The 10731-nt window shown below is 40.4% G+C and overlaps 1 protein-coding gene across 1 annotated transcript in view; it reads right to left on the minus strand.

Moving 5' to 3' along the window:
• The window catches only part of HEATR1 (HEAT repeat containing 1), a 52593-nt gene extending 44902 nt beyond the window's left edge, over positions 1-7691 (minus strand). The window contains exons 1-8 of the mRNA XM_028481676.2: positions 7606-7691; positions 7129-7302; positions 6342-6558; positions 4358-4499; positions 2736-2837; positions 2147-2287; positions 1148-1359; positions 860-993 (exon numbers count right to left, since the gene is read on the minus strand). Of these exons, the coding sequence (XP_028337477.1) occupies positions 860-993; positions 1148-1359; positions 2147-2287; positions 2736-2837; positions 4358-4499; positions 6342-6558; positions 7129-7270 (1090 nt within the window). The 5' untranslated portion in view covers positions 7271-7302; positions 7606-7691. The remainder of the gene's footprint in view (positions 1-859; positions 994-1147; positions 1360-2146; positions 2288-2735; positions 2838-4357; positions 4500-6341; positions 6559-7128; positions 7303-7605) is intronic.
• Positions 7692-10731: the final 3040 nt, after the last annotated feature.

Below are 10731 nucleotides of genomic sequence, written 5' to 3' on the forward strand. Positions count from 1 at the left end.
GGGAGAGGCCACAGCAGTGAGAGGCCCGCGTAGTACAGCAAAAAAACAAACAACAGAAAAAATGACTTTCTTAGTACGTCTTTCTTAGTCCAGTAGCAACAGGACCAAGTATTTCTTCCTTGTCTTTCTATATTTATTGAAGGGTGAAAAACGTATAATGCAAATAATCACCTTCTAATTAACTTTTGGGCTTTTTTTTTTTTTTTTTTTCTTTTGCGGTACGCAGGCCTCTCACTGCTGTGGCCTCTCCCGCTGCGGAGCATGGGTTCCGGACGCGCAGGCCCAGCGGCCATGGCTCACGGGTCCAGCCGTTCCGTGGCATGTGGGATCCTCCCGGACCGGGCACGAACCCGTGTACCCTGCATCGGCAGGTGGACTCTCAACCACTGTGCCACCAGGGAAGCCCTGGGCTTTTTTAAAATTTGGATTTTCATGCATGAGATTTTCTTGGTCTTATATTTTCAATGACTCAAGGGAGAAAAACTGTTTTGGCAACTGGATATTTATTGTAAATGAATCACTAAAGTTCATTAAATACCTAAATGAGAAGGGAAAGTTTTACTGAGTGATGTGTTTTAATTGTTTTAAAATAATTGCAGTCTTTTTCATGTAGAGACTATGTGAGAACACATTAAAAAAAAAAAAAAACACTGAGCATATTACTCATCTAACAAGGATTTCCTTTAAACCTGCTCCCCACCTCAAATGTTTCTCTATTCAGAAAAATAGATACATTACACAAAAACAATTAGCAGAAACTCTATATATCTTAAAGATATTAACAAGGATGTGGTTCCTATTTTAAGAGAATCACATCTGAGAAAGGAAGTTTCTGGACACAACATGTAAAACCACATACCTGTAACATGATTAACAATGGAGACAACCAGATGGGGAAGCATGTAACGCAGAAGAGGACTGATGTCGTATGTTTCAGAAATCCCGTGTAGTAGTGGAACAAGATCAGGAACAGTACATAAGTGAGGAAACGGCCTTTGAAGAAGCAAGACATAAGATGTTGACTTCACAAGTTAGACAATGAATGGCAATTTTAAAAAATAGTGTAAAATTTATCTTATGAAAAAGACTATTCAAAATAACTTCATTCCCTTGTAATTATTATCATTGTCAATTCAATTATACGTACTTTTTCCCCAGGCTCTCTGGCTTCTGTCTCTGCAGGAGCACTATCAAGCAACCCAATCCATCCTTGATCAGAGAGGGAATTCTGGTCAGTGTTTTGATGATCTGTGAAGCCAAGGAATTGACGAAGGTATCTTCCATGGTCACTTTCACCGAAATCTGACATATTATCATGTACGTTGCAGCTCTGTAATCTGGTAAAGATGATTTCAATCCCTAAATACATTTTAAAATATAAGAAAAAAATGACAAACTATGTTATTTTATCCTACTTAAAATGTTACTTTACTTTGACAAATTGGAAACGTCATAAATTAGAGATTAATACAACCTAACGCACACTGAGAGTCAACACTCCTCGGAAGTGAAAAATCAAGATGTTGGCCCCTTTTCCTGAGGGGACGTGGAAATGAGACAAGTCTCTTGAATGACAGAAGGGATCTCAGAAGGTCTCCCAACTCAGACCTCCACTACACATCCTAACAGGAGCCAAGAAGTCTTCTTTCATATGAAAACATCCACCTGTGTAAGGGAGACTTCAATCAGGAACAAAACAGTGCCTGATTAAAGACAATAATTTTGGGACACTGGTGGGAAGCAAAGCAGTTCCTCCATCGGGAATCTGGCACGGTGGGAGGCAATGAGGCACTTGGGAGAAGAAACACTGAGAAACAGAAGTCAATGCAAATGGAATGGTAAGAGAGCCTCTGCCGTCAAGGATTTTCTAATCCGTTCTCCTTCCAGTGAGGTAACATGACTGCTAAGAAAACAGATCTGGGAGAAGATGGCAGGGCCAAACAGCCAACATTCATCCCTAAGGAGCCCTAAGAGCCCACTCTGGTAAGTTTTTAAGAAGTCATATTTTTTACCTATAAATTAAATCTCATTAACCACCTGAAATAAATTGTCAATGTAAAAACATTGATGTCTAAGTGAAATTTTCAAAAGCAAGAAAATTCCTTCAGGTACAAAATAATCTACTTTACACATGAGTGGGGCCAACCTTTTGAACATATGGGAACAGCTTGGCGACTATATTGTCGGATAAGTCCTCGGCGGTCACCAGAGCAGACACGATGGTAGAAGCATAGAAAGTTAAGAGCACCCTCAGCTGAGCTGAGCTCCCAGGATACTCAGCAAAAACCTGGAAAAAAACCACAAACCACACACAGTTTTAAGAGTGAAAGGCCAATCAGATGAAAGTATAAAAATATTTACAGCTCTCCTCAACTACTTCAGGCTGACACCTTAATTTCACCGTATGTAACATTACATAAACACATCTAATAGTTCAATTAAATATGACAAGAATGAACAACCTTCCTGACATTTTTAGACTGTGTCTTTGTTTAAACAGTCACTGTAAATAGAATTTGGCAAGGAAGAGAATCATTTATTTTTGTAGAAAAACAGCTTTGGTGATGAAAGACTGATCAAGCTGCTTATGCTCCAAAACAGCAGATCCTTTAAAAAAAAAAGGGCACTTCTTCAAAGTCCCACGGTTATTACAGAAGGCCTTCATTTGTTTTCTCTATGAAGAGGAAGCAACCTTCTAATGAAATTATATGTTCATGAAACGATTTACTACTCACCTTCACAGATTTTGTCACCAGACTACAAATGAAATCCATGAATCCAAGATCTTTGTAGCAGTGGGTAACCAAAGTTCCTTTAGCTAAAGGCACTCCAGATTGCTATCATAGACAGAAAGAACCAGCTATTACTTAGGACATTCAACAACTCATCGTTATTTTTAAAGTACCTACCAAAGTAACAGCTTCAAACTGCTGCAGTTCATAAATACGAAATATAGTCTTTTCTTATCACTGTTGGTAAAGATGAAATTAACACATAAAATTGTGCAAACTTCAGAAATTCAAGAGAAGGCCAAGCAATGAGTGTGGATATACTCAGTGAAAAACGCTTACTTATCACGTGTTGCATTTTGATTGTATTTATCTAAATCTGGATTCTCTAGATTCTTAGGAACTCTACTGGTTAAATTTGGTTGCTGAGCCAATGTGATATGGTTCTGTCACTGCTTCACAATAACACTAGTAATAGAAACAAAGAGGAACACGGTCAACTTATTCTGCTCTTCCCACTGCCTAGCACTGTGCGTGGCGTGTATTAGTACTCAATAAATTTTGAATAAATCGATGAAAAAATAATTTGAAGTGAACTTTAATAGGTAAGGGGGGTTTGGATACCTGAAACAAGTGTGCCTAGAGAACAGCAGGGTCTGTGTGTAGACTAGGGGAAAAATAATTTTGATGTTATTAGCAGAGTGAACGTCGAGTAGTTGGATTAAGAAGCTTTATTTTAGGTTGGCCTTCTCTTCTTGAACATTCTTTAAGTTCAAGTGCTTTACATTCAAACACTTAAATTTTTCTTCTAATTAAAAATTCCCATTCCCTTTCTTTTTGCTAGTTCTGACCATGGCCCTCCTGTCATCACCCATCAAGTTAACTCATTCCACAGGCCCAGCCTGTTAACCTACTTTCATCCCCATTTGCCCTCCTGCTGGCCTGAATCGCCGTGCTCGACATTCAGTAAAATTCTTGCTAACAAACATACATCTGCTTTCCTCTACTATAGATGCAAACAAAGTGATAATGGCAAGTCAGTTGTTTTACTACAAAATCATGCTATCTGATCTCAGCCAGAGCCATCCTGTAAGACAACCATCCTATTATTCATCTGTAAATTAATTTTCTAGCATCTTCTTCACAACTTTAATAATTTCCCGAAGTCCTTCAAGTTATCCTTATCCCTTTAATTTTTGTAAGTATTTTATGCATTTCTTCACCTCTAACTTGTTTTAAGCTTCTCAGTTCCAAAATTAAAAATGCCGGACAGCATGATATAGTGGAAAGACAAGCTTTACAATCAGATCTGGATTCTAATCCAACTCTGCCACTTTAGAGTTACATGAACTTTGGCAAGTTACTTAATTCTCTGAACCTGTCCTCATCTGTAAAAATAGAATTTTGTGAGAATCCAAGATAATAAAATACAAATTGCCTACCCTGATATCAGGTACTAAATGAAAGGCAGCTATTATTCATAACAGTTTCAACTGGAAGTTAGGAAATAAAAGTGATGGAGGTAATACTTGGTCTACTTATAGGAGCACAAGACTTAATTTTTTCTAAATTATACCTTTAATGAAGGTTTGCAATGATTATAGATACGTGTCATTCAACAATCATACCTTAATTGGCAATAACCAGAACCACTTGTGCTTTGAATTATTAATTTTTAGAAGCTGTATAACCCGCACAAATATTCTTGTCTCGTGGTATGGGAGAACACAGGCAATGAGGCTATCCTGATTATAAAGATGGATATGGAACCTGGGGGAAAAAAAGCAAACAATTCTAACTGACACAAAACTTACAAGCATGTATTTCCTTACGTGTCCAAACGGTGTATCAGTGATCTAAACTCACTTAAAGCAACCATACAACTATAAGCAAGGTATAGCGCACTTAAAGCATAGGCATTAAAGTACTCAACAGGGTTTGCCAATTCTCATGCAGTAGCATTTTAAAATATTCACCATCAAAAGTGACATCCATTCACTTTCTCTCAACTTTAAAAAAAATCCATTATTACGTTACGTGACTTTGGGATCATTGCAGTCAAACCAACAGAAAACCAATCTGGTCAAGTAGGCAGCAACTCTCAGCTTCTCTCCATGCTCCAAAGTTCACCTTCCACAGCTTAGTTTCCTCACCTCACCTAACTATCATAATCCTAAAACCAGAAGACTAATTATAAAGAAAATCATATTACCTTCTCTGAATAAAAAGATCAAATTACAACCATATTTAATTTGTCTATGAACTTTACAAAACTTGGTATTGGTCATGCCACCCTAATAACGTAAGACAGATTTATTAATTCTGTCAGATCCATTACATCCTGTCTAGCCTTTAAGATCTAGCTCAAATGCATTATTTTTCAAGATGCTTTTCTTAATTCTCCCAGCCAACTGATCCCTCTTACATCTGTCTAAACTCTCCTATCCTTTCACCTGTACCTTTCTTACAGCACCACACCTCTTGCCTTTTATTAGTTCTGTAATATGGCTTTAGTACTAGCCAAGACATCACTTTCTCCATGAAGCTTTCCTCAACTACTTCAGGCAGCACCACATGCCCCAAACTTTGTATACACCCTTATTGTGGCATTTCTTTCAAAACAGTAAGAAAGGGCAGCCTATTCATCCTTGTATTGAACTTAATGTTTGCTAAATAAATAAGTTACATGAATAAATAAATGCAAAACCAAACGCAAAAAGTACTCCTTACAGTAACCATCTATTTGGGGTAAATTAAATGCTAGAAGACAGAGGGAAATAGTACAGGTCTGATTTTTTTTGTGTCTGATGAATCTAATGATACGATAATGAGAAGACCCAGGTTACACTTATGTTTTCTCAATAATTCACTGGCTTCCCTTACCCCCATGCCTCTAATTAATGAAGTGGAAGCCTTTCTACTTTTAAAACATACATAGAAGAAAAAATTAAAATGTGTCAACTATGATGTAATACCAATGTAACACAAATAAATGAGAAAATAAACTGAATAAACTTACTGAGACAATTTCCAAAGTAGAGTAAAGATCAGACCTTGGAAACAAAATTTGCATCTCTGCCTACCAGTCGTGTGACTCAGCCAACTTAACTCTTCTACACCTGTCTTCTCAACTGTAAAATGGGGATAAGAGAAGCATCTCCCCACAGGAATGTCGTGAGCGCTGAGATAATGCACACAAAGTGCTTACCACAAGGCCTGGTGTATAAATGTTCAATACATATTAGCTATTATTGTTTTTCTTAAATTATGGTATTTTAGAGAATACTCTTACCCTGTCCCCAAACCATTCTTTTTGTTATTTTGGCAAGAAGTTTAATAACACCCTTTGCCCCAAATACGCAGTAACAATTTGTAACAGCAAACTGACATGAGCCCCTCAGAACTAATGAGGCTAGACTATTTACTCAAGGTCTTCAGTAGTTCTACTTCTCAGTATCAACAGAAATGAGTTCAACAGTAGAGGGCATGCTCACCTCACCCAATACAAATCGTGTTAATCTCTTAATACACCTGATTTTTCAACTTTAAACTTTAAATTTAAAAAGATCAATGTTATTAGCCCATAATTATTTCTGTAATTCCATTTGCTACCTGTGGATCAACCACTCCAGACACTTCTGTGCCGGCTTCAGCAGGAAGTAAGGAGACAAGTGGATAAGAAATAACGAAATGTGTTCATCCAGCTGTTTGTTCACTGCTTTGGTCTGAACGCTCCGCTCCAAGGTTTTTGCTAGCTGGCTGAACAACGGTGCTTCAAAACGCTCAAAGGAAGGATCAATACCAAGCAGCTCTTCCAGGCCAGTGCATCCTAGGAAAAGGCCACTTTATTTAACAATTCTTTGCGAGCAAACTCATCTCACCCCTCTTTTACAGTGTTACTTTTGCCTAAAACTCTCTGAATTCTTTTAGCATATATAATCTGTAATAGAGTCGCAAACATAGATTTCTAGTTTCCAACATAGAGAATAAATCTCATCTCACCGACTAGGAGAACAGAAAGTACCTTCTGGCAGGGGGCCTTTTTTCTTTATTCAATACAATACAATTTCAATACAATAATTAAGCCAGTTCTAGGAAGGCTCCTCCCCTACCCTCCAGCCACAGCCTCCTGCCCCTTCTGACTGTTCCTCCTCTCTACAGCTTAGATGACCCCCCAACCTTGTTTATCACCTGTGACATTCAGATGCCGCTGCCTATATACATTTCACGCATGTAGCGCATGGCTTTTTGTTATTCTTTCCCCTCAACAACGTAAGTCAGGTTAGCAAGTTAGAAACCGCTAAGGAAGAGGGCGGGTCAGAAAAGAAAACAAGAAAATACACCAACAACCAGGAAACACACGCTTCCCAGAGCTTTCCTAAGTTAAAGGGTAGCTCACCAATGGCAAAGGCGGTGTCCCTGTCGATGGTGGCCGCTTCCTTGGGGTCAAACAACAAAGAGGCAACTTCATCTCTAGATAAGAGGCTGGGATCACTTTGAGGGAGGGCGAGTCGTTGGAGCTGCTGGGCTAAGGACGTCATCTTTCAGGCCAGCGGATTTCTAAACACAAAGGCTAAGAAAACATAACCCCGTGAGAAGCCTCTACAAAATTAAGAAGGTGGCTTAACGGTAAGCAGCAAATGCCTCACGTACAAGCAACTTTCCTCCGTACTCAACGCGGCCGCGAACATATCAACTGCTGCCCAGGGACTCGCGGACGCCGGAGGTGCAAACACTAAAGCAACAGCGTTCACAGCTAATTACAGCCCCGGGGGCCGCGCCGAACGTTTCTCAGCCCCGACTCCGCGGAGACTCGAAAACCCGCCGACACCTTACGCTCCCCTGTATACCACCCCGACCCACAGCTCCTGCTCACCCGGAGCTCGACTTCGGTGAGGACTCAGAAGCCAACAAATCTTCACAGCAACTCCCACGTGGTACCAATAAGTCCAGCTCTCGCCCGGAAATGTGGGCCACTCCTCGGGCGAACTTCCGGTTTCAGGCACTACGGCAAGTGAAGAGGTACAAGCTTGCCGGAATGAGAAAAGGCGACCCCGCCCCCAGGCGGCGAAGCCCCGCCCCTCCGCCGCGCCGGACTTCAGGCTCAGGGTCTGCGGTCCGCTAGCTGGGAGCTAGTGGTCTGTTTTTGGCTTGTGGCTGGAAGTTTCAGTTTCTGGGCGGGCCTTTTGTGTGCTTTAAGGTTCTGTAGCCGGAATCATTTATTCAGCATATACGTATCCAGCTTTTACTAGGTACCGGCAGCATTGCGCAGTGGTTAAAACTGTGAGCTGTGAAGTCACAGCCCGGGTTCGTATACCCGCGCTAACGCCTTTGAGCGGTGTGAGCTACACCGAATTCTCATCTCTCTGTTTCTTACCTCCTCTATAAAACGAAAAGAAGGTGAGAATTTCAGTCGATGAGCTACTGATCGCGGTGCGAGCCGCTCCGCAAATTCTGGACACAACCGTCCTGGGGATTGGGGGCCATCCCTTCCTCCACTTTGCATTCTTGGAGGCCACGCCTTGTTTTTTGTTGGGTGGTTGGTTGGTTTAAACTAACCCTGGTGAGAAGTAATTTACAAACGAAATCACACACTTCAGTTTAGCAATTCGATGAGTTTCAACAGAAGAATAAGCAGGTAACACTATCTCCCCATTCAAGACATAGAAAGTTTCCATCGCCCCTAAAAAGTTCCCTCTTGCCCCTTTGCTGTGATGCCCACCTCACTGCCGGCCTCACGTAACCATTGGTCTTCTTGGTGTCACTATAGATTGGTGTTGCTGACGAGTGTCCCATATGGATATACCACAATCTGTTCCCAAAGCAGCGGTATGTGCCCAAATGGAGTGAACTGGCCTCTCCAAGAAGCTGCACAGGACACAGGAGTGAAATTGGATAGCCTACCTATCTTTTTTGGATGCATTCGTTTCTCTTAGGATGTGGAGCTCTTCGATGCCAGGGTGTCAGTCTTCTTCCTCCGAGACTGTTGGAAACAGAGTTACAGTTTGGAGGGCTCACTTCTATACTCCGTGCCGATCTCTCCCTTTTGTGAACGCAATCTTCTGTTGTGCTTTGCTTTAACAGCATTTAAAACAACCAAAAAAATCTTTTCAGGTATTTCTAAAGAGAGTTAAGGATCTCCTTTTGCATGGGGTGTTGACTGCCTTGTAGTGTGGTTTTTCAAGTTCTGGTGGTATCTCTTTCATCCTTAACAACAGATCTCTCAAAGGAATTTTTTTTTTCTTTACAAAAGCAGTCAGTTTGGGAAGAAGCGAAAGTAGTGAGAAATGAAAATCAGGCCTATTTTTATCCACAAAGACATATTTGTTTTTTTGCCTAAAAAATAAATCCTCATATTTTTAAAAGCTTCATCAAAGTGAAAATAAATGGAAAGTTACCGCAAGTATTTGGTTCAACCATTTTTATGTCAGTTCCAGTGGTGTACGGTACCGTCTGAATTTTACTTTAGAAGCAAACTAGCAGGGCTTCCCTGGTGGCACAGTGGTTAAGAATCCGCCTGCCAATGCAGGGGACACGGGCCCGAGCCCTGGTCGGGGAAGATCCCGCGTGCCACGGAGCAACTAAGCCCGTGCGTCACAACTACTGAGCCTGCGCTCTAGAGCCCGCGAGCCACAGCTACTGAGCCCGCGTTCCACAACTATTGAGCCCGCGTTCCACAGCTACTGAAGCCCCCACGCCTAGAGCCCGTGCTCTGCAACAAGAGAAGCCACCGCAGTGAGAAGCCCGCGCACCGCAACGAAGAGTAGCCCCCGCTCGCCGCAACTAGAGAAAGCCCACGCACAGCAACCAAGACCCAACACAGCCAAAAATAAATAAATACATTTTTTAAAAAAGAAGTAAACTAGCAAAGTAAAAAGAACAAGTCAGAGATCCATAAATGTAATATTCGTTTCAAAAAGCTTTGATTTAAAAAAAATGCCGTGATCTTGAGTTACATCTTTTTCTCCAGAATTTCTCTAGAATTCTCATCTAATTTCTCCAGAACTTAAAAAGAATTCTTCTGATATATTCCTGATTGTTTTCTGATTATCACCTCCTCAGTTTTTGTGATTATAAGCCTGTCTCCTGGCTTGATTATTCAGCCGTAGACCAGAGCAAGTGTCCTTTCTCAGTTGTTGTTTGAATTTAAAATATTGGTTATAGATCATCTGTAGCTCTGCAATTCCTCCTATCTTATAATCCTTTTAATGCCTTGTGCCGTTTTACATTCGTTAAATCCAAAATTTTAGCCGTAGTGATACATATTTCTTGATGCAAGTGTAAACATTAAAATACCGTTCTCAGAGACGGTATTTTAACCATGCATTCTTACATCTTATGGGGGATGTCATATGGCAGAGTGATGATTCTACTCCTTATTTCAATCACTGTTCATAGCAAGGACTCTACCCCCCCAAAACAAATTCATAAGTGATTTGAATGAATGAGTTCTTTTTAAAAGGATTTTTAAAAAGGACTTTTAAAAAGCCCTTCCACTCTTTGACGTAAATCACAGCAAGATCTTTTTTGATCCACCTCTTAGAGTAATGGAAATAAAAACAAAAATAAACAAATGGGACCTAATGAAACTTAAAAGCTTTTGCACAGCAAAGGAAACCATAAACAAGACCAAAAGACAACCCTCAGAATGGGAGAAAATATTTGCAAATGAAGCAACTGACAAAGGATTAATCTCCAAAATTTATAAGCAACTCATGCAGCTCAATTACAAAAAGACAAACAACCCAATCTGAAAATGGGCAGAAGAACTAAATAGACATTTCTCCAAAGAAGATATACAGATTGCCAACAAACACATGAAAGAATGCTCAACATCATTAATCATTAAAGAAATGCAAATCAAAACGACAATGAGATATCATCTCACACCGGTCAGATTGGCCATCATCAAAAACTCTAGAAATAATAAATGCTGGAGAGGGTGTGGAGAAAAGGGAACCCTCTTGCACTGCTGGTGGGAATGTAAATTGATACAGCCACT

This window comes from Physeter macrocephalus, chromosome 20 (genome assembly GCF_002837175.3).
Source record: "Physeter macrocephalus isolate SW-GA chromosome 20, ASM283717v5, whole genome shotgun sequence".
Taxonomy (NCBI): Eukaryota; Metazoa; Chordata; class Mammalia; order Artiodactyla; family Physeteridae; genus Physeter; species Physeter macrocephalus.